The sequence below is a fragment of the Apteryx mantelli genome, chromosome 29 (assembly GCF_036417845.1).
Source record: "Apteryx mantelli isolate bAptMan1 chromosome 29, bAptMan1.hap1, whole genome shotgun sequence".
Taxonomy (NCBI): Eukaryota; Metazoa; Chordata; class Aves; order Apterygiformes; family Apterygidae; genus Apteryx; species Apteryx mantelli.
Window position 1 is genome coordinate 1,180,888 of NC_090006.1, and position 23,844 is coordinate 1,204,731.

The window sequence follows — 23,844 nt, forward strand, 5'->3', positions numbered from 1 at the left end:
TTTCCGCCTCGCTCGAGCGAGACGCCCGGCAGCAAGGAGGATTTATGGCGCTCGTTGGTGTCGCTGCAAACTCATCGATAAACCAGACAACGCAACGGAGCGAAGCTTCCCCAGAAGCTCAACAGCTCCGGTGGGGAAAACACGGGCAACCATTAAAGTTACGGAGCCGGGTGTCTCTCTCCGGTGCAAAGAAAAGGAACCGATTAAGGCAGGAGGGGGCGGTTGGGCTTAATCCTTCTGGGAGAGCAGAGCCGGGAAAATATTCCAGCTCAAGGAAGGCATTCGTTTTTCCAGCTGGACGAGTGGGCTTCTTCTCCGCTTAATTGCATGGTTGCACTTTTCCCAAGGAAGCCAAAGGGCTCGAGGCTTAGCGATGGGCTTCTCAACGCCTTCGCCCTTCCGGGGCAGCGAGGAGGCTCCGCAGGATCCTCCCCCGAGGATCGTTTCTGCTCCGGGTCGGAAACGAGAGAGGCGTCGGCACGGCGAGGCGCGAGCTCTTTGGTGATGCCGGGGCATCTCTGGTGGTCGACCTGGCGGCCAGAGGATTTTGTGGCTCATCATCTCCTGGGATGACAGGGTTATTCATTTCCTTGCTGGCTTTTCCGCCGGGCTCCTCGCTACAGCGTCGAGAGCTTCACAAACTGTCTTTAATTAACCTCTGCAGCCCATGATTTGCTCTTATTCCGGCGGGGGAGAATCAAAAGTCGAAAGTGGGACTCGCTCAGAAGTGGCACCTTCAAAACTTGAGTCTTCCTGTTGCCCGCAGGCCACGGCAAAGCTCTCGCCATCGGTTTGAGGGTGGTTTCGTGGTTTAATGTAGCTCTGAGCGCTGGTTGCAGACAGGTCCGAATCCCAGTGCGGGACCCATGGGTTGAGTTTGATTTCTCAGACACCTTTCTGTTGACGGCCTCCAGCGATTCAGCCCGACTCATGGGCTACAAGAGCTTGAGGTGAAGGAGACGCTGGCGGGAACCTCACCAAGAGCTTGGACACAGGAGAGCTGAGAAATCGTGGTGGATCTCATAACGTTCAGCCCAAGCGAGGCGAGATGTCCTGTGAGCTTCATCCATGCGTGGACCAAGAGAGAAGCTCCAGCGTTGGGCCACCAGCACCCCGCAAGGCCGCATCCTCAATCAGAGAGCGCTCCGGAAACCCAGCGGCACTCCACAAACGGAACAGGCTTTGCTTTTCCACTGGGACAAACCTTGACCTCATTATGTTCCTCGCTTCGAGCAAAAGCTTTGCCCATGCTTGAAGCTGCCGCTACAAGTTTCCTGGCCACCAGCTCAGCCCAAGGTCGCAGAAACGCTCGTGGCCTTTTGCTGGGGCAAGGATCGGCTTCCCGCAGCGTGCCCAGCCGCTCGCTCAGACAGCGCCTTGCATTTCTGCCTGGCTTTTTCAGCCAGAGGATCCCAAAAGCCAAGGGGCCTGGAGGAGGCAGGATCACCAGGAGAGATGGCAAAGCCCATGGGCCAAACGCCGCCGGGAGGCTCGTGACACCTTGCCGCGGGCGCTGGGCTCCACCGCCGCCGCAGGTTTTCTCCTCTCGCGATCCTGAATGCCTCGTCAGAGGCGGAGAGACGCTGCCGAGGAGAAGAAGCGGGACATGGAAAAAACAACCTCCTTTTCCCGGGAAGCAACGACGACAACAGTCGCCCCCAAAAGTCAGCAGGGGCCAGGAGCCGTTCGGGGGTGCTAAGAAAGCAGCCGGCAGCATTTCCGACGCCACGTGCAGCTTCGGGAGAAGGGAAAGCGCCACGGATGATTATTAACTCGGCCCCGCAGCTCGCAGGGTGACAAGCTGAAGGCTTGAATACGCCGTTCAAGGCAGGACTTGGTGACAAAAACCCGAGCGGGGATAACGAACGTTGGAGAGGAGGGGGAAAAAGAGAGGGAACGGAAAGGGAAAAAAAAAAAGCCACCCTCAACAACGAAAATAATCCCCAAACGTGTTGTGCACAACACCCAGCGGAGATTGCTAAAACGAGCTCATGCGAATCTATTTTCATCTCGCTTTCGACAAGCGAGCGGGTGCAAGGGAGACGGGAGCGCACAGGGATATACCGGGGCGGGTGGGTTCAGCAAGGCGCCCTCGGCAGCGGGACGCGATCCCAAACTGGGGACACGATCCCAAGCGAGCGGAGGCGGGAACCTGCCGCCTTGGAAGAGGGAGCGGCAGAGCCTTCGCCTTCGAAATGACGTCCGCCGGGTTTCTCCCTCGGCCGGGCTCTCGTGCAAGCCGCAAACGTGCCAAAGGGCAGGAGGAGAAACACGTCGGTGTTTAGCCCGGGCAGCGGTGGGGAGAATCGCGCTGAGCAGGACACGTGGGCAGCGTGGAGAGGAGGAGGAGGAGAAAGGCAGAGTGGTCCCCAGAAGGACGCCGGGAAGCAGGGAGGTGCTGAGGGCCATGTGGATGGCGGGGAGATACCCGGAGAGGAGGAGAAACTCATAGGGATACCAGATAGGAGAGCGACAGCAGAGCAGAAGGGGTCAGAAGGCAAATTAACCTCAGCTGCTCCTTAAGATAAGAGCTGGTGGGGAGAACATGGGCCAACTAATGAGACCGGCGAAACGCGCCTATAATGGCAACCCGAAGAGCGCACGGATCCTGATGACTCTCGATGAGCCCTGCAGGAGCACAGGGGACTCAACAGTCATCGTGAAAATGCTGCACATGGTCACAGCAAGGAGAGACTTTCATAAGGGAAAAGACCAGCGGGAGAGCTTTGGCCTCCATGGAGCATCAGCGTATGGACCGAGCTCTGCCTGAAGGGACTCCCTCGTTTGAAGGACCAAGAAACTTGAGTGCCCGCAGGTTTTTCTCCGGGGCCAAAACCTCTGAGGTGCCCCAAGCTGCAACACCTTCCAAGAAGGTCGGGATCTCCTTGGGCCACTCCGCTACTGGCACTTTGTGAGCCTGATCTCAGCTGCATCCCGACGCTGCTGGGAGATGTCTTCTTCTTGGTCCCAGGTGAGAGAAGTCGGCACCTCGCCGTAACCGGCGGGAAGGGGAAACTCCCGACCATCGCGTTGGGAGTTCACCAGTGCAGATTCTGGGAGCAGAAGAACCCATACGCCCTCGTGCGCCGCGGTTCCCGGCGCTCTAACGGGATCCGAACGGCTCACGTCCGAATCCCCTCCCAAGGGCTGAAGCGAAGCGGTTCACTAACAAGCCGTTGGACGTCTGCTGATGAATGAATCGAAAGGATCCGCAAACCACTTTCGGCTACTCCGCGCATGGGGAAAGGAGACGCTCTCGGGTGAGAATTACTCACTCTGCTCCAGTTACCTTACAATTCTTCAAGTGAAATTTCATCCCACCATCAATATGTTGGCAGCCAGCTGGAGATCCTCACAACCCTGCGCTCGTGCTAATTTGAGGCAAGAGCCAGCTCCGGTTGGAGATAACGGGATGACTCCCCTCGCCGCCCGTGGACGCTCCAGAAGGCCCCGAGTCTCGCTCCACCCGCGCGCTCTTCCCATCCTCCTCCGGAGCTGGATATTTAATAAACATTGCCTCTCTTGCTGATCCTGGGAACACGCACCAGGAATTACCACTCACGCGCTGCAGAGCAGGCGCCCTTCGGGGCAGTTCCTCTTCACGGCTTCACTCCTTCCCCAGGGTTATCTTCCCGGATCGGCTAACTTGCAAGAAGCTTAAGAACTCCTTAAAAATGCAAGTTGATGATGCCATCGCTTCCTGTTTCGTGCCTTCTCCATGGTCTACCAGATTCGGAGAAGCTCTTCTCTCTCACAGCAACTTCACGCTCTTGCCGTCGGGTCATTTGTCCCTGGTTATGTCCGTATTGATGTGGAGCGGCCGGGCGGCTCCTGCAAAGTGTCTCCGCGTGCCTCCCTCAGGATTTCTGCATCCGGCAGGAAATTCCCACTTGATTTCACCCCACGGGGGCTCGGCTTTGGGTGCCCGTCTGCCACCCTGTGACACCTTCAACAGCGGGGGGCAGCCCTGGGGACACAGCCCACCCGACAGCAGCAATCATGCCACGCAGCCGGGACTGCCGGCACACACCAGAAACGGGATAACGAAGCCGGAGACCCACCAGTAACGAACTCCCGGACGGCAACAGCCCCTGCACTGCCTCGACCAGAAAGCACACGGGCAATGGGAGACCGAGCGGGACGTTGCACGGGGAGAGCCAGGGAAAGGTAGCATGGGGCACATCCGGATCTGGCTCAAGCTTGCAACTGCTCCGGGTTTCCAGCTTGAGGCCGGAGCAGCTGCGAGCGAAGGCGCAGAGAGAGCAGCCGGAGCAGACGCCCCTTACCAAAACGCACTTGCCCGGCTCCAGGCTCCAGAGGGAACTCTCCGTGTTGATCTTGTGCGTGAGCTTGCCTTCCATGAGGACGCGCTGGCTGCCGCCCTCCAGCACCGCTACGCGGATCGCGCCGCTGCTGATATCCACGGCCACCTGCAAACACAGAGGAGATGAGCGGGAAGGTTCCCGCTCGCGCCGTCGCCGCGCCGCTCGCGCCGTGGGAGGAGGAGATTGTGGGCCGCTTTGCCTGCATTCTCTCCCAGAGTTCCCCCAGATCCTCCCGCCACTCCGCAGCCCTCATCCGAAATGTTATTACATTCTCCATTACCTAGGAGATTGCCAGTGACTCACTAGCTCCACGCAGGCGAGAGCCAGAGCGGAGCCGCGCGCCGGTCGGGGCCGGCGTGGCACTGGCGGCGGAGTGATGCCGCGCGCGTGAAGTCCCCCCACCCGGCCAAGCAGGCGCGAGCCGTCACCGCCTCGACGGAGGGGGAGCAGAGCAGGCTCAGCACCCCGCAGAGCGGGGCGAACCCATCCGGGGTCGACGGATGGGAGAGCAGCTCTCGCTTTCCGGCATCTCCGGAAAGGCCGCGCCACGGAGCCGGCAGGCACGTGGACCGGGCTCTGCTCGCCGTCACCGACGGCCCCGATCCTACGGCATCTCCAACATCTGGGCACGGCATGCGGCCAAGCAAGGTGGCCACCCAAGGCATCTTCTGGAGGGGCTTCCTTGGGGCAGGGAGAAGGGGGGGGGCGACACCAAGGACCCCTCGGAGCTCCTGAAGCCGCAGCGGCGGGATCCGGCAAGGCAGGGAGCAGTTAAATCTGCGACATGTTTTATTATTTATATTTAGCTGCACGAAGCAGCGCTCGGGGCTGAGGGACATCTTCAAAGGGGACCTCCGGGAACAGCAAGACGTTTGGTGGTAACCAGGTCTGGACAAGCAATCCAGAGCCAGAGGAAATGTGCTGCAACGCTGCAAACACGATTAGGGATGCTGAGGAGGAGGCGGCTGGGGCCGGGGAACATGCCAGGGAAAGATTATTGTTTTTAATAAAGCGACTAGAATGTGCCTCCTTGCAGCTCCAGCGGCACCGGTGGGATACGCAGGCAGGCGAGGGCAGGGCCGAGGGGCTGCAGAGGCAGCGGAGAAACCCAAACGGAAGGAGAGCGCCCAAAAAAGCAGCCTTAATCCGGCCGCTTCACCGTCAATCGGAGCGAGGAGCAAGCGAAACATCCACGGCCGCCTGCCTCTACGGCAAAAAGGCCACATTCGGCACGCCGTGTCCCCCCCGCATCCGGAGGGCTCCGCAGCCGGTCCCGAGGGGGGACGGGGGAGCCTTTTTGGGGTGTCCCGGTGGAAAAATCGCCTCCGTTCGGCACCGCCACCCCGCCAGCGCCCCGGCCCCTCCAAACGCCCGGCCTCGGCTCTCCGCCGCGGCTTCCCACCGCGGTAATTTCCGTGCGCGCCGAAACGCCCACGCAAACCATCCGAGCAAACCCAGCCCGGGGAAGGAAATCTAGCTCGTCTCCTGCAAGCCGGGCAAGAAAGAGAAGCTGGTGTCATTATCTCTATTTAAGTGCTCGGGAAGCGCTGGGATACACGGGCCCCTGTCGCGTCTCCGAGCCGATGGGAGAGGTGGAGACGGCAAAGGGAGATGCTTCCGCCCACCCCGTCTCCCGTTCCCGCTCCGCGGGCGCTTTGCGGAGCTCCTTACGGCGAACCCGTAAGCTCGCTCCAGCACAAACGCGCCATAGCAACAGCCTGGATCCAAAAAGTGCCGTAAAAAAGATTGTGAGCAGCATTAAAGCTGGGAGCGCTCGGAGCCCAGGGACCAACCGGGGGAGATTTTTAATCTCGCTTTGGCAGGCAGAGGCCAAAAGGTTGGTAATTTTTAAAAAAGATGAAGCTGTGGTGAACGTAGGAGAAGGCTCCCGTTTTGCACGAGCCCATCAAAAACAAGCCCTAGATCCATCCAGCTTTAAAATCGCTTTGAATCCTCCCGCTTTGGCCCGTGATCCGGTCTATCTGCTCGCAGACCCCCACCAGGCTGGAAGGGATTTGAAAGAATCCGGTTAAAACGAAAACTCAGCTGCGAGGAACCGAGAGGAACATATGAATCAAACATCAGCAGAGGCCTCCCAAGGATAAGGAAAGTCGAAATATCGGGAAAAAATCAATTGCCCTGAGAGGGTCAAGCAGGGAAAAAAAAATCTGGGCTTTTTTAGGCAGGGGTGATGCTGCCTGGGGCAGGAGCAGACCGGCCGGTCTCCCTGGGCTCATCGGCTGCCGAAGCTGCCGGCGCGGCGCCGTGCTCCAGCCCCGCGCTCGATCCTCGAGATCCATCCCGCCGACGCGCGGGTGCGCGCCAAATTCCCCCAAACTCAGCGCGAGGGCGAAGGCGAAGCGTGACGCCGTTCGTTTGGCGCCGGCACGAGGCGCCGGGGCCCTTCGCTGGGCGAGGGGCCGGAGCCCGAGCACGGTAGGATGCGGAAGGGGACGGAGCATCCCTCCGGGCAGCCCCGAACGCTTCCGAGAAACGGCCTGGTTTTATTGTAGCGACCCACTGGGAAAAGCTGCAGCTCGCGGTTTCCCTGCTGTCCCTGTGGCAGCCGTTCGCTCCGTCGCCCCTCCGGGCCGGCTTGCTGCTGCCAATTACGCTCTTTTGGCACGCTCGGGAGCTGTGTAGGCTGGAGCCAGGGAACAAACCCCAGCGTGCTCCTTTTCAGCCGCCCTGGAAGCGGAGGGGAAAGGGAGGCAGGGGAGCGGGCGCTTCCCGAACGGAAAAATACAGCAGAGACCGCGGGGCGGGCGGCGCTCGGCAAAGAGAGCGCCAACGCCTGGGTCCGCGAGCCCGCCCGCGCGCGTGCCGCCCTCCGGCTGCTCGCTTGCCCCAGCGAGCCTCGGAGCCGCCTTTCGGAGCCGGGATGCAGGTCGGGTCTCGCGCGGAGCCAGGTCTGCTCCAATTCTCCCAGTTCCTGCGGGCCAGAGGAGCTGCCGCAGCCGTTGCCACTGCAAGCAAAAGGCAAGGGATGCTCCAAGACAGAGTGCGCTACTGGGGAAGGAGCATCCGTTCCCCAAACTATCCTCCTCCGGCAGCTTGGATAACTGGGGAAGGAGTTATCCATCCCCAAACTATCCTCCTCTGGCAGCTTGGATAACTGGGAAGGAGTTAGCCATCCCAAACTATCCTCCTCCAGCAGCTTGGATAACTGGGGAAGGAGGTAGCCGTCCCCAAACTATCCTCTGGCAGCTTGGATAACTGGGAAGGAGTTAGCCATCCCAAACTATCCTCCTCCAGCAGCTTGGATAACTGGGGAAGGAGGTAGCCATCCCCAAACTATCCTCCTCCGGTAGCTTGGATAACGCGCTGCCTCCCGCTCCAAGCAGCTTCCCAGGAAAGCTGGGCCCCTGGAGGGAAAAGGAGACGTCGGAAGCTATTCCAGCCGGTTTACCTGTTTGCCTTTTACGATGTGCTTGGGCACCGGCACTTTAATCTCCAGGTCGCTGTAGTCTTGGGACCAGGCGTAATTCTCTCGCACGGCTCCGTTGTAGCTGTCGGGGTTTGTCTGGAATTGCTCCTGTCTCCTGGGGAGGAGGAAAAGGAGCAAGGCGTTAAGCGGCCAACAGATCGGAGCGCGGAGCGAGCACGAAACTCGAGGGAAGGCTACAGGGAGCAGGAAGAGGGCAGAGCCATCCTGACAGCGTCCTTAACGCTTCGGGTTAAAGCTCAGCCTTTCCCCCATCGCCGGGCGTAGCTAGGACGGGAAGGGGTTCGGATCGGCAGCCCCAGGACGGGAAGAGCCGTCCCGCTCGGCGCCAGCTCCATCAGAACTGCCAGGTGCGAAAAGCGGCCCCTTCCAGCTGTGGGAATTTGAAGAGAAGGACGAGGGGAGATTCGGGGCAGGGGGAGGACGGGATTTATTAGCAATAATCGACACGGAAGAATCAGGAAACCAAGGAAAGGAGATTCGGGTGCGACCCGGGGCCCCTTTAAATCGCCGGCGGGCCAAGGCTCCGCTCCATCGAAATCTCCCGGCTGGAAAATAAAACCAAACCCGTTTCTAAAGATAGCGGCGGCGCTAACAAAAGGCAGAGTTATTTTAAAATGTTTCGGGAGGCACCTCGTCCTCGAGCCGGAGCTGGATAAACACGGGGCCGCGGCGGGTTACGTAAAAGAGGGGACGTGGAAGGGGGGGACGGGGGGACCTGCCCCGGGGACCCCGTCTCTCTTCGTGACACCCCCCAATGCCGAGGGGTCCTGGGCGGGCAGGCGGCAGGGGCGGCTTCCCGCGCCGCCGCCGCCGCTTAGGCAAAATCCCTCGGTTTTAATTAAATCGGGCTTCGAGACGTTCGGAGGGGGGGATTTGCTGTTGTTTTCTTGCTCCTTTTTTTTTTTTCTCCCCCCCCCCGATGATTTCAACGGGTCACTGAGGTTTTTTTTTTTACCCGCTGCATCGAAAAGCACCCGGTTTCCGGAGGCACCTGGCGAAACGCCTCCCCGAGAAGCGGAGCCGGCGCGAAAGCAGCGCCGGGAGCGGCGATTTCGGCGGGGCATCGCCGCGGCGCGGAGGGTTTTTTTTTTTTCTTTTTTTTCCCTTTTTTTCTTCTTTTTTTTTCCCCCAAATCTTGCCCTCACCCGGCCGTCGCCCATTGGGTCCCCATCGCCATGGAGATGGGGTTGGCATGGCAGCGGAGAACCGGCGCCTTCGCCGGTTGGCTCCAGCTGGCGGTTCCCAAACCGCCCCCGGATTGTAGGAGGCGAACAGGCGGCGGGGCGAGAGAGGCAACAGCGTGCGGGGCCGCCTGTTCGGATGCCTTTCCCCCCCTCCCCGCTCCGCTGGCGGGACCCCCAACCTGCACCCCATCAGCATCCCGTTTTTCCCATGCCGGTGGCCCACAATGATCCGGAGGGAATTAACCAAGGAGTCGAAACGCCATCCCCCCCCCAGCTCTCCTCTCCGGTGCATCCATCCCTCTAAGCCGCGCTGAGCCGAAGGGCGCGAGTCCCGTGCGCGGGTGTTCCGGAGCCGTTCCCTTGTGCTGCTGCAGGAAGGTGGAAAGGGCATCGGCTCGACCTGTTCCTGGGGAGTGTTCCAGGAAGGATCCTGCCCGATTCCCTCGTGTTTTGGCCTTTGGAGGTCATGTAGGGACTCAAGGCTGGGACGGGAGGCACGGCTCATTTTTATCCCTTTAAAACATATCGGAGAGCCACCGTTCCGAGCGGCGGGGCTCATCCCGCAACGACCCTGTCCAACCTCTCTTTGCTCACGCTGTTGCGAATCCCCAGCGCCCAGACGGGAAAGCCAAGGCCCAAGCATGGGAATGGCATTGGGAGAGCGCGTGGCGGCGGGATAAATCCCCTTCCCAGTTTAGCTTCCCGCTCTTGAGCCAGGAACGCTCAGGATTTCAGGTAAGAAACGCAAGGCTCAGCCTAGTTACACGTCTCCAGCAAAAGGCTGCTGTCGCTCCCTGCTCCCGAGCACTCCTGCTTTTTTTTGGAGACTTTCCATCCAGATCCTTGCTTGGTCCAACCGTGCCGGGCAGCCGGCACGCTGGTGGCAGTCGAAAAACTGCCTCCAGTTCGCCGGCCGGGAAGCGGTTTCCTTCGCCCTCCTCGGAAAACGCGGCGCCGCCAGGGCAGCTCCGGCGGTCGAACGCGTCCTTCGCGTGGCGTCAACGGCACCACCGCGCAGCGGGCGAGAGAATCTCCTCGCCGCCGCGTCCGCCGCCGCCGCCGCCGTGTCCCACCTCTCCGGACGGCCGGCGATCGCCGGAGCAAAGAGCGGGCCGGGCGGCGGGAGGGTGCGAAAGCATCGGCTTTGCAAAAAAGCGAGGCTTTGGCACCGCTCGCGCTCGGCTGCCTGGTGCCGGGGCCGCTGTGGGTGGGTCTGTGTGTTCTGTCTTGTTCTATTTTTGCCGGCAATGTGTCATTTTGGGGGAGGTGAAACCTTTAACAATGCACCGGCGCGAAGCAGCCAAGCTGTTCCTCGCGCTCGGCGGAGCGGCGCCGGGGCGGCCCCGCCGTCGCCGCTATTAAAGCCTTTCCCCCCCCCGGCAGAGCGGCCGAAGGGTCGGGGAGACGGCGCCCGCGAACGAGGAACGGGAGCGCCGGGAAGGGTCGCTCGAGCGAGGCGGGTTCAGGCAAAGGCGGCTCCGGATTAAAGGCCGGACACCGCGGGGATGAGCTTCGCGCCGGGGCGACCTTCCCGTTTGCGCCGCGGGGATCTCCGCGGATTTCTTTGCGTTTCTTATTTCCGGACGTCCGACTACGGAACGAGCGAGGTGGAAACCGTAGCGGCCTCAAAGCGATTTTCTCCACCGTCTGAACGCGTTTTCCTTCTCGGAAAGCAAAAGCTTCAGCCGCAGCTCTGTAACAGTAGCCTCGAACATAAACCAGAGCAAGAAGCAGATGCTGGAGGATTTGATTTACTATTTTATACGAGAAGTAGGGCAGCTCCTAGAGTTCCTCTTTACTAAGGATTTTCAACGCAAGAGTGCAAGAGCCGAGCAATAGATACAGCACCGCGTCCACCAGCCCCGTGCCGAGAGCGGAGCGAAAAGCGGAGGTTAGCACGTGGCGTGGGAAGGAGTTAAGGTGGGCCTGATCCCAGGAGACTTTTTTGGCTACTTAAAAAGACCAAAAAAAAAAGGGGAGGGGGTTCAAACCTACTTAAGGAAACCGATCCTCTTCGCCGTCCTGGAGCGTCTCAGCTTTCAGCTGCAGGATCTCTGCTCGGGGAGCCGTCCGGGGAGCCGATCGGCAGCAGGCTGATGGAAATCCCCCCCCCGCGGGTAAGAGCTACCTGGGCTCCGCACGGCGGCCCCGACAGATTCGGCTTCCACCGCCTCCGGCACGGCCTGACCCGGAGGTCTGGCTCGGTTTGCCGCCGGCTTCGGGGATCTTTGGGAAAGAGGGAAACCACGCCGCAGGGGAAAGCCGGGCCGGCACCGCGGGCGGCAAACCCTGACCCGGTGAGAAACGGAGACCTAGACCTTCCGCTTTCTTCCGCAAAGACGCTCCTGAAGGAGGCATTTATAACCCTCCTACCCTACCGGTACTCCGCCATCGGGTCCCACAAGCACATCGCAATCACGAAAGCAAGCCTCTCTGCTCCGCGAGACGGTCCTGCATGGAAAGAGCGGAAAACAGTGGGGAAAGGCGTTGTACGAAGTCAAACAGCAGAGGAAAAAAAAAAAAACAGCTTATTTTAACCACCGTTAGAGGCCCCGTGCGAGGGACGAAACCTTCTTCGAGCTCGAGAGGTTGCCGAGAATGGAAAGAGCTCATGAAGAAATAATGAAGTTCCCCGCAAGTCGGAGAAGCGAAAATCGGGCACGACGCGGCCGCGTGCTTAACCCGAATAAGCACGCAGGGAGCGGGGCGCTCCGCGGGGACGGCGCGGCATGCCGTGCCTCCGGCCGGCGCTTACAGCAACCATCGGCCGCTCGGATCGAGGCCGCTGCTCCGCAACAGCAGCCGGAGCGAGTGGCGTCCGTCACCGTAATTCATCCCGAGTGCTCAGCACTGAGACGGCTCAAGGAAGGGCCCCATCTCTTCCGCACGCTCCGGGCAGCGTCCAGGCCTTTTCCAGAGCCCTTCCTTTTGGGATGAAAGAGGTCCTGCCACCATCTGGCCCCCCGACACTTTGCAGCGCCGGCCAGAAAGGCCAGGAGATGAGAAGCGGCCGTGCCAGAGCCGGGCAGTGCCGGCAGCCTCTCCGAAACATCGGGGAGTCCAATCGTCCGCATTTGGGGGATGGAGGGCCGGGCAGGGCCCTGCATCCTTACGGAAAGGCCACGTTCGCACTGTGGCGCCGACCCGAGTACCGGCATAGAGATTTCCGGAGAGAAACCAGCCCGTTCCCAGCTCCCGGCCTCCCGTTTGGCAGCATGGCCGCGGGAAAGCGGGATCGCGCATTCGTGGAAAAAGCCAGGTTTGCGCTCTTTTTGCTGCTTTTGCCCGCAAGCTGAGAAGGATCTGCCCCCCTTGGTGGCGGATGGTGGAGTTGGTGGGGGAGAACGCCCCATATATATTTTTGGAAGGGCTCTTTCACGCCCGTGACGGACACAAGGTCATCAGTACTTCCATAATTGCCCCCCTACCCCGGTCTCAGAGCTCCTGAGCACGCGTGTCCGAGGCGGCGGTGGCACATTCCTCAAAGCTGAGATGGGTCCGAGCCAGTGGACGTGCTCACAAAAAGAGAAAGACGGAAAAACGACGTGCCAGAGGAAGCGGCCAAAGCCTTCCCCCTTCCCCCCAAAACCAGGGCACCATCCCAAGCCGGTTTGGTCTATGCGGTGAGGTCCGCTCTCCTTCAACAAGCCTCAGCGCTCGAACTCGCCACCCGGCTGGGATCAGCCACCAAGAAGGCAGCAGGGAGCACGGAGACAACTCACCCCTGTGCCATATCCCGTCGTTAAGCTTGGAAGCTGCCGTGAGGAGACAGGCCCAAGGCAGAGAGGTGCCCGTCGTACCACGCGCATGAGATGGTGTCTCCACCACCCAACGCAACAGGGAATCCACCCAACCCAAAGCAGCTGGAGACCCCGAATCCCCTGGAGACCACGAATCCCCCTTCGCCCTGAACTTTCTCACGCATCGGGACCAAGAGGCTCTTGCCTTCTCCCTGCCAGGCCAGCCAGATGAGCGGTTTGCTCTTTCTCCAGCTCACGCTCTTCAGGGGAGCTTTTAGCCTTCCCTTTTGATTCCCAAGTTATTTACGGAGCCATTCAACAGAGCCAACTTAGTGACATTAGACTAGTTTAAATGCCACCGCCAGCTCGCAGGAGAGCTTCGGAGTTGTCACCAGAGGGCTAGATTTCACTACTGCTGGGAAATTTAGGTCAAGGACAGCAGGACACGCTACTGTTAGGAAAAATCCCCCGGGATCTTTATTGTTTGCATAGAGCTTACACAACCTTGGGCTTCGGAGGTCTCCTTTGAGAGACTGACGCGCAGCCAAACTGGCCTGGATTCAATTATAGCTCCCTCGGAAAAAAAGGGGATAAGGCCAAACAAATCTATCGGGATTGAATTGTGCGAGCGCAGGCAACCGTGGCCTTCCGAGCTCTCGGTTCCCCCCACCACGCAGACCTGACCTGGCCCACGCGCCCCTGACATCGGACGGCGTAACAGGACCGTGGTCCCTTCGGTAGTTTTCCACGTTACATTTCTTCCTTCGGCGAACGACGAGGTATTAAAGGAAGGAAAGAGCTCTTTCTTTTTAAAATAAGAATCAGGCACATGCTGTCCCTCAGCCTCCAGCCCTGGGATTTTCTGCTTGCGAAGAGGAAAAAAAAAAAAAAAATTCTAGGTTTTAATTTAGTTATTTTTGGTGCCCGGACCTAATTTTGGAGATCGGCACCTTGGTAGGGCGAGCGAAGCCCCGAGCGATTCAGCGGGCGCCTGGGGAACTGACACTCCGCTGCTGAGCTCAGCAAGCGAACCGGAGGAGTCAGGTTCCCCCCTTAAAGCATTCGAAAACGGGGGCGCAGCCGATTTCTTAACAGCTGCAAAAGGCTCGTGGCAGCCCGCGGACTCCACCAGACAGAGGGCTCGGAGGAAGCTCATCTTTGGCTCGAGCGCTTTGGCCTTTTGAAAAGACCCTTCATGAGGAGTTGAGTTTCCACCGCTACGTGGTTTACGTATTAAAACGATTCTCCCAGCGCCAGGGCCCGGCCTCTCTCCGTGGCGAGAAAGACCCCGTTACGCAGGGAGGAGATAACTCACGGATCCTCTTGGAGGATTCGGAGGAGCTTTCCCCAATAAAACCCCAACGTGTCGGTCGCAAGCCTCAAACGCACCGGCGCTGCAGCTTCTGCAGCACGGCTCCCGAGAGCGAGCGCGACCGGGAGAGGGTTTGTGTCGCACGATGGGGGGATCAAGGAGGACATGGAGAAGCCCAAGGACCATGCAAGGCAGAGAACCGCTTCCAGGCGAGATGCAACTGAGTGAATTAAGGTTCTTCAGCCTAAAAAGAGGGCTGAAACGGGACCGTGACAGACAGACTACAACTAGAAAACCCCCATGCAAGCTGGAGGAGTGCAACGGGGAACGACCGCTCTCCGTCTCTCCAGCCACAAGAAGGAGAACTTCAAAAGCAGGCCGACAAGCCATGAAGCTGGGCTTCGTGGTGCCACGAAGCTGTGGAACTCCTCGCTGCAGGACGCCGCGGGCGCTGGAGGGCTGAAATTCAGAGAAGAAACAAAACTAAAAAAAGCGAGAGGTATTAAACACCGGCTGAGGAAGCCGCCGGATGGCAATACGCCGGAGGAAGGAAGGGGGAAATATTCGGAGGCAGCATCGCTACGCGCTTGTTCTGTTCTTCTCCTCTTCTCCGAGCGGCTGCCGGAGCCAGGAGACGGGGCCAGATGGAGCCTCGCCGCAGCAGGTCAGACAGCTCGGTCTGGCTGCTGCTCTCGACGGGGACGCTGCGGCGCCAGGGGAATTCCCCGCGCACAGCCCCGCGCTGGCTCGCAGCACCTCCGCGCAGCCGAAGAAGCGGCAACCAGGACAGACTCGCCCTTAAAACGCGGATCGGGATCGGCTCCACCTTTCTGGGTCAGGCTGGAAGGACGCGGCGGACTGCGCCGATGAGCTCACTGGGAAAGCCCGAAGGGACGTCGGAGAAGGAAACCGGTTTCACTGGCTTCTGGGCCGGATAGCGCCGGAGCCTGCTGAACAGGAGCATCCGCGGGGGCATGCGGGCTCTGCTCCCGTCCCCCGCCTCCGCTCGCGGAAAAGGCTCGCTAGGAAAAAAAAAACGGGACGACGTCACCTCCGAGTCGAACAAAATTGGCCTCAAAGTCAGGCGGGCGCAGCCAGCACCCGCGATGATACCAGCAGCCGGGCTGCTCCGCTCAGGGTGATCAGCTTTCCCTCCACAGATGGGACCGGAAGCAGCAAAATTCCCTATCCCTCCCCAAAGCCCTTAGGAGAATGAATCCACACGGAAAACATACTGCGAGCACCTCGTAACGGGGGAAAAAAATATATATATATCCATCTGGGCTTTCGGCAAAGCCAAGCGGTTGCTAAGTCGAATTCGACTCACACGGGAGGCTCATGGAAATTTCCCAAAGCGCTGCCGTGTCACCTCCGGGAGAGCAAGGCGGCGCATCCCGCAAAGGGTTAAGAGCTCACCTGGAGGGAGGATGCAAATATCAGGGTGGCCGGGGCTCTGCCGCGGCCTTTTCCGTACCCTTCCCAGGCGCAACCGCGCTGCAGTGGCGGCGCAAACGGCCTCCGCCGGCCACATAGGGCAAAAGAGCTCCGGGTTTTCCGGCAAAGCCCAAAACAAGGCAGGGATGGAAGTGAAAACCAACCCCCTTCTCACCGCAGCCCCTTCCTGCGACCGCTTCCCTCCTCTCTAAGCGGGAGGGATTTGCGCAGGCAAAGGTGCTGCCGCTCCGAAGCGGCCTGCTCCGAGCCGAGCCGCAGTCCTAGGTGGATGGAGGGACTGGCAGCTCCCTGCTGCCGGGGGAGAGGCAGGAGCCAGGCTGGAATCACGTCGGGGATGAGCGGCTAGAGCCCGCGCGTGGTCTGTGCCTGGGGGAAGCAAATTTACTCCTTGCCGACGTTGCCAGCGCTGTGGGGACCTCGATGCGTCCCCTGCAAGGGTTCAGGCGGCTCTGGCCATCCCACCCTCTCCCCCAGGAGCGGGATCGGATCGGCACCGGACACCGAGGCCTCGCTAACGTCAGGTCGGGGCCCATTTTAGCTAGAGGCGCGGATCGGCCGCGAAACGAGGCGCTGCCAGAGCTGCCTGCGCCCTCCAGCCAGCTGCCTGCAGACTCGGGGAGGGGGGGACGCAAGACCCTTCCGCATCTCCCTCCTACACAGTCACGTTCCCCCCTCCCGAGCAACCCCCGGGACGAGGCCCACGAGAGAGGATGGGGAAAAGCAGGCAGCGAAGTCGGGGCTGGGCGAAAGAAAGGAGCAGAGGGGGGAGCGAGAGCTGGAGCCGGCGAGCGCCGGCAGAACGCCGCGGCCAGGCTGCGCGGTGCCACCCGTGGGCTGCCGGGCGCTATTTTAAATGCTAACGTGGCAAATATATGCAGGCTGCGATCCAAGCCGGGGGAAGGGGATGGGGGGGGGGTGCTGCTGGGTGAAGCGGAGGTGTTGGAAATTAGGAGCTGCGCTCAGGCGGGGACGGCTTCTGGGAGCAGATGGGGGGGGGGAAGAGTCGGCTCGGCGGCCCGCGGCGCAGCTGCAGAGGCAGCCGCGGCGGCGCGCTCTGCCGCTCCCGCTGCCTTCCCCGCGAGCCCGAGGGCTACGACAGCCAGGGAAGAAGAAGGAGGAGGAGGAGGAGGAGGAAGAGCAAGCAGCATTCCCACATTCCCAGGGCAGCCGCAAGCCGGGCTGAGGAACCGGCCTCTCCAGCAGCGGGGAGGAAACCTTGCGTCCGCCTTGGCACGGCGCTGGAGACCCTCACTAACTCTTCACGCCCGGATCGCTCTGAGGACGCCCACGGTCCTCGGCGGCTTTACGTGGCGGCATCGCGCCCCCCTCGTTTTAAAGACGCGAGAGGCGAGCGACTCGGAAAGACCCGTCCAGGACGAGGCACCGAGCTCGCCTCCTACCCCGCCGGCGAGCCTTTGCGTCGGCAAAACGGGCTCCGTTTTGCTCTCCGCTGATGGAGCGGCCCTGGAAAGGCCGCTCGCGTCCCGACGCGCTCGGCGAGATGCTCCCTAACACGTGTCCCAGCAGCCAGGAGCAGAGCGAGGCTCTGATGGGAGCTGGCAGATCTGGGATGTTACCTGCCCTACATTCGCAGCGCGCTGAACTTGACAGAACGAGCGAGTTTTTATATAGATTTGGGCGGCAGCGGTTTACTTATCTGGATGGAGGGGGGAGGAAAAGGAAGGGCGATGGAAAACATTTTTGCTCCATCTCTTCTCCGCATCCTCGCTGCCAGAGTGGCGCATTATCCACGCGCCCTTCGTAACCAGGCTGGCGGCTCCGGGTTTTTGCTCGGAAGGGGCTGTGCGGAACGAAGCAGCCGGTTAAATGTATTAATAGTCTGTCAGGGGGGTGCCCTGGATGCCTGTTCCCGTCCCTGCCACCTTTTGGGGGGCTCCAGTGCCCCCCAGAGGCACAGAAACCAACTACAGCGTTTGGAGAAACCTGTTGGGTTCTCTGCCCTACTTAGATGCCGCAGGCAACCTCGGCTCGGTGGGAAACGCAGGCTCCTGGCCTGGAAACCCTGGTGCCGTGAGAGGCTCACGCGGTTTGGCTTCCTTCGCCCGGCTTCGGCTCATCCACGCAGGGATCCAGCTGCAAACAAATCGGGGAGGCAGCAAAGGGGCTCGCGAATGTTTCAACGGGCTCAGCGGGCCGGGTGGTTTTGGGCAAGGGGAGCAGGCGCAGACACACAGAAAGGAGGAACCCATGTCCCCAGGCTGCAAACTGGCCTTCGAGCCTCTGGAACGGCACGTGAGCATCCGGGACGTCCCATCGCAGGCGTCAGAAGGGCGGGAGACGTAAAGGCTCCGGCATCCAGGAGCGCTGCATGGCTAAAGCGAGCACGGGCTTCTCACCGCCCGCAGCAGGAACCGTCCCCGCCGGCTCCAGCACGCCGATGAGCAGACGCATCCTACGCCCTCGTCGGCCCTCGGCTTCCTTTCTAATCCCTCCGGTTTCCTTCCCGCTGCCTTGACATCTGTTTTTAGGCGGCTAAGTACCACTCGCGCCAGCTGCTGCCCCCCCACAACGAAAGGCTGGAGTCAAAACCGCACGGAGCGGGGAGAAAACGCAACGAATGCGAACGGCAGCCCGGCGCGAGCAGCCTGCGTTCAGGCCGGCTGCGGCTCGCTCCTGCTTGGGGCCTCAAGCATCTCCCTCTCGCTTCTTTTTTGGATAAAGTAGGGTCGAAAACACGCAGGTCAGAGCTCAGGCTGCGGAGCAACGAGGCTGGAGAGATCTGCCAGCTCTACCAGGGCTTTTTTTGGGCCGGTTAATTTTGTGCTGGTGAGAGGTGTCAGACTGACAGCCCCGGGGACGATCTTTCTTTCGCAGGACAGCTCCGGCACAGGCGGCAGAACACGGCTTTTCAGGTGGTTTCATTTTGGGCTTCTGGCTTATTTTTATCCCGCTTGACGTGTGTCAGACCGGTCGAGTTAAGCTCAAGTCCTTCTCCCCTTTCCCATTCGATCAAGTTACTTGGCAGGCGCTTCGCCCCCGAAGCGGGCGCCCTTCCATCGCCTGCTTCTCCGACGTTCGGACCCTCCTTTCTACCCGCTGCCTTGCCGCGAGCCAAGGATACGAGCTCCAACCCTGCAACGGTCCCTTCGGTTACCGTTCCGCAGCCTCCAAGATTTTTCCCTCTCGGTCCGTCCCTTCCACATCTCACTGGCTGACAGCCCCCCACAAAACTTCCCCGGATTCAGGGATCTCCCCAGAGGCTTGTTCTCACCGCGGAGGAGTCCAGGACTGGCCCAGAGGACAAGGATCGCTGGCGTAAGCCATACTCCGCCATCGCCGCTTCCCCTCACCAAGGATCACTCGGATAACAGCAGGGACGAACCGGAGCCCTTCGGGCGCGCCGGGAGCCGCGGCGGCGCGTGGGCAGGGGGGATGCACAGCGCTGCCTCGCTCTCCCCGCTCCTCCTGCCCTCCGTTTCTGCCCGAGGAGCCCATAACCCTTTGCCTGCAACAATTTAATCCCTCGGACAGGAACAGGTTTCCCAGGCGCACCCTGCAAGGAGTTGGGGTGTGTCGATACGGGACTCGGAGGATGTTTTTAGGGCACGGCCATCGTTCGCGGCTCCGACCGGGAGAGACACCGGGGAAGGAAAGAGAAGACCGTGGGTCTGCCGAGGTCTGGGCACGGCATCTCCTCCCTCAGGTGAAGCAAAACGTTGACTCAGGCAGCAGGGATACACAGGAGCTTGAACTCGATGGCGCGCGACACGCTAAGTAAGGCAAGAGGGTTCCTCCCGGGCAGCAGACGGACCCACGGAAGAATCACAGACACCCCGGGATGACTTTGAAACAAGGACGTATTTTAAAAACCAAGACCTGCTCGAAAGCAACCAAGTCTGGTCAAAGAACACAGCCGAAGAGGAAAAAGCATCGCAGCGCATGATCCATCCTCAAAGTCGGCCCTGCTCTGAGCAGAGGGTTGGATCTGAGACCTCCAGAGGTCTCTTCCAACCAGGAATATTTGAGGACACCGCTGGCCTCACGGCCGGTCACGCAGCCAGGCCCGCACACACCAACTCACAGGTATTACGATCATCTCAGCGAGCTCCTACCTGGCTGCTAGGACGTCTCATGGCACGCCGTCACAGACGCAGAGGGGAAAACAGGGGAGTCCGACACCGAATTTCCATGCAAAAGGGTTACGGGACAGTGCCTGGATTTCCCAGAGCTGCTTCGGTCAGGCAGGACCATCAGCTCAACCACGCTACGCCAAGCACCGGCAAAGAGACGCCGCTCCCCGTAACCAGCGCCGGGGGAAGCCTCACGGTCCGGGGCTGCGCGCAGAGACGTGACACCCTCCCCGCTCAGCGAGGCGGGGAGAAACCAAATTACCCGTAGGGGAACAGATTCCCGCCTTCCCACCGGGAATTACGCAGCTGCCCCAGCCGAGGGCTGTAAGACGGGCGAGCTGACACGATCTCACCGCTCCCGTCACCTGCCTCCCCGCCGCCGGGGACACGAAGGAAGTAGCATAAGAAAGACCCTTACGTGGGCAGCTCCGCTGGCCGGGGCTCTGCCGGGGCGGCAGCCCGCGGCGGCTCTGCCGACGAAGAACCGGGCGCTGCCGGGGCTGCGTCCTGGGCTGCTGCCGTCTCCCGAGGCCCCGCAGCTCCCTCGGCATCCGGCGCCGGCACGCGCTCCGCTGTTGACTCCATCTCGATCTCCTGAGCGGCGGGCGACGCTTTCATCCTCTCCGCGGCGGCGGCAGCCTCCTCCTCCTCCTCCTTCTTCCTCCTCAGCTTCGCTTCCAGCTCCCGGCATCTCTTCTCATCATCCTGCCGGGCCATCCGCTCGAAGACTTTGAACGCCTGAAAGAGAGCAAAGCGAGCAGACTGTCAAGCCACCAAGCTCCGGCCAAGAGGTTGGGGGAGAAGGACAGGAGATTTGTCACGCACTTGGGGCGCATATCGCTGTCCCTCCCTCTCCGGGCTCCACGTGCCGCCCATTCCCTACCCCTGCCAAGCCCGAGTTGCTTAAATCACCGACAAAACCAGCCACCGACCATTTTGAAAGTCACACGTGCCCATGAAACGCCCTGACATCTTTGGAGAAAGCCCAAATTCCTAGGAGCTGCTTGGAAATCGTTTCTCGGGGCCCGTTCCAGCAGCCGAACTCGCATCAGCCTCTGCTACAGGAAAAGGGGCCGGTTATTCCAGCAAAAAGCAACCAGCTTTCCCTCACCTCCGCAGCCTGCTCCGCACACCCTCGTCGGTCCTGGCTGAACTCCCGGCTCGTAACGCGGCTTTGAGGGAGCTGTTGCCTTTCCCCACCTTCCCTCGCCTCGCCCTGCCTTCCGGCACCGACTGAGGAGCTGTTTGCGAGCCCAAAGCTCAAACCGAACATCCGAGGCGCAAACAGGATGAAATCACCCAGGACAAACTATGGGACAGCCTACCCGGCGCGGGCAGGGTGCTGGCTGAGACCAAATGGACTCCGAGCTCTGTTTTAGCCAGCGCAAGTGAAGACGAAGAGCTATTTAACGTAGGATTTTGAACCAGGACTGACCAGCTCAGGCAGGAAAACCGCACTTTGTCGGAGAAAAACCATCCCTCCCCTTCCCGGCGGAGCGGCGGGCGAGGAGGTCGCTACCCAAGCCGGGCCCAGCCAAGCGACCCCAGTGAGGTGATAACGTTTTTCTCCCAAACGAGGCACGCGAAAGGACGTCGGAGTAAAGCCCTGTCGCTTCACCCGAGCCTGGATTTCAGGGGTTCTGCGCCTCGAAACCCGAATAAGCCAAATCGGTTCGGTCCAGAGAGGGAACTGAGCCCACCTGCTCCCTGCGACACTACCATTTTCCGACACTTCAATCGGGGGGGGGGGGTGAAACGATGGCACGACGAGATGTAATCCCACCCTAAAGTTTGCTCCTAGCTGCGCAGAGCGGACGCTGCGACCATCTAGGGCAGGCCGGAGGCGAATCCGCCACTAGGACGGAGCAGCCCAGCGGCTCCGAAGCCGATGGAGGAACCCCGCCTGCTCCTCGGAGCTAAAACTCTTTCTGCCCCGCAGAGAACTGTGCAACTTGTCAGGGCGAGCAGCCGCCCGGCGCTAGAAAGCGAGCGCGAGTCAAACGCAGCCCTCGCTCCTGTCACTGCACTGCCGGGGAATATTTCCGAGATGATAAGGAAGCCGGAGAGGAGGGAGGTGGACGCTTGCCCCGCTCCTCTCCCTTCATGATCCCTTCCTTTTCCCCATCCCTCCGTGTCCCAGCTCTCCTCGGTGCCCAGCTCCTTCTCTTGAGCTCAGACTTCTTTTCCTGCGCCCACCCGGCCGGCGGCGCCCGCTCGGCCTGGCAGCGAGCTGATGAAAATAGCCCGGGAACGGCAGCTGCTCCGTGCCCAGACCCCGGGCAGCAGCGGGCAAAGCCAAGAGCAGTCTAAAGGGCAAAAATCCCAAAGGGAGAGACGTCGGCCTCCTCGGGAGAGGTCAAGGCACGGCGTTACCTTACATCTCCGCAGGAATCCCAGGCCCTGACTCCAACGCTATTCATAGATCGCTCCCCGCCCCCACGGCGAACGAAGCTCAAACCAGGCAGCTCCCGCGGGGCGACACCTCGAACCCGTCTCCTTCCCCTTGGGCTACAGCCAAAGCCCCGAGGCAAAAGAGGGGACCAAAAAAATCCCTCCGAAGCGCCCCACAGCGCCCTGTGCCTCGAGCGGTCTCTTCGCTCCGGATCCTCATGGCTAGAGCCAGGGAGCAAGCAAATGGCGGCCGTGAACAACATCCTTCTCGGGAGAGGAACGTTGAGGCTACGGCGCTGCCGTCTCCCTCCTCGCGCACAGCCCGAAACAGCCCCCGGGGAAAACCGCGCGGGAGGTTTCGCGCCTTCGCCACCGCAAGGGCCGAGCGGCAAAGCCCCGCGGCAGGGCGCAACCTCAGGACACGGGGGTGACGCAGGCTCCCTCCAGCCATGGGCCACCCCGAGGCGGGCGTGGGGAGAGGGAACGGGGTCTCCCATGGGTCTGTCCGCGGGTCGCCGGAGCGGGGAAGGAGAACCGCTAGTCAGAGTGGATGAACAGCTAAAAATCAAGACGGGCCCCCGTTTCTCCCAGCTCTTTTCCTCCCTCCTAATAAAGATTAATATCAGACTGTAACAGCCTCGAATCAGAGACCTCTAGCGCTCAGTTTTCAGAACACCAAGCCCAGCCCAGCCAGGCTGTGGAAATAACAGTCGGGAGCGTTTGCCACCTCTCTGACTGCGGCCGGCAACGCAAAAAGGCTGAGAAGCCAGGGTCAAAATCGGCCCCCGCGTGATGGTCGCGGTCTCCTCTCGCTTTCTGCTGCTGCCCAGGCGCCCCGGCTCCCGCAGCTCGCGTCGGCAGCGGCCGGCGAGCCCTAACACGGACCCTGTTTGCCCAAAAGCGCTGCCGGCGGTTGCCTTTTTTGCCTGTCACCCTCGCCAGGGTCCAAGCTCCGGGAAAGGTATCAGGCCCCAGCTGCTTCGGTGAGGGTCTCGCAGGTCCTGCCTGCCCCGGGGGGCTCCTCGCCCTCTGGTAAGGGTGATCGTCACCCTCCGCTGTCGCGTCGATCCGCCAGGATACAGCTCCCACCTTGCCCCCGCTCCTCCGAGGAACGGCAAGGAGCAAATCGGGCAGCATCGGCAGGCCGCAGCTTTGCTCCGTGGCCTCCCGGGCTCGGTGTCCACCCCCCGCCTGCCCGGGTTTTGCCACAGGCACCGGCACAGAGCGGGTCCAGCCAGGCCCCCGCTGCCCACCGGTTTGGCGCAGGGCGAGACGTCCACCCCCGAGGACACGGCAGGGACCGGCCCTCCGCAAACAGGCTTAACGGGACGCACAGCACCGACCGACGAGGCCTTCGAGCCTCCCTTGCCCAACAACCGGGCCCGGTCACCGGCTCCCCCGGGGTCACCGGCCGCCGCGAAGCCTTCAAGGCCTCGGGGCCGCTTCTGAGGGCAAGGCGGCAGCGGGAGGGGGAGGCAGCCCGGGGGCCCCCAAGCGCCGAGCCGCGGCTGGGGGTACCGGGAAGGGCCGCGGCGAAGCCCAGCGCCGCCCCGCCGGTACCTGGAGGGCCATGGCCTGGGCGGCACCGGGCGGGAAGCCCAGACGGTCACCGGGCCGCAGCAGGAGGCGGTAGAAGTCGGTCTTGCGGTAGAGGAAGCCGAAGAGGACGCGCAGGAATTCCTCCACGTTGCCGACGTGCTGCAGGATGCCGAGCAGCGCTTGGTCGTACATGTCGGTCAGCGCCGCCGCGGCCTCCATGGCTCCTCCGGCCTCCCCACCCCCCCCGTCCCCGCCGCTGTCACGGCAACCGGGCCCGGCCGGGCGCTTCCGGTCCGCCCCCCGACGGCGCCCCCCCCCTTCCCCGCGCTTCCGCCAGCGGCCCGCCGCCCTCAGCGGCC

General features: G+C 61.3%; 1 protein-coding gene across 1 annotated transcript; it reads right to left on the bottom strand.

Annotated features, from left to right (window-relative positions):
• Positions 1-2,577: 2,577 nt before the first annotated feature.
• Positions 2,578-23,773, bottom strand: NUDCD3 (NudC domain containing 3). The gene is made up of 5 exons (XM_067312256.1): positions 23,507-23,773; positions 19,974-20,293; positions 7,735-7,867; positions 4,182-4,430; positions 2,578-2,628 (listed from the first exon to the last, which is right to left on the bottom strand). Exons 1-5 carry the CDS (start codon positions 23,702-23,704, stop codon positions 2,578-2,580), a joined length of 951 nt encoding a protein of 316 aa, XP_067168357.1. The 5' UTR covers positions 23,705-23,773.
• Positions 23,774-23,844: the final 71 nt, after the last annotated feature.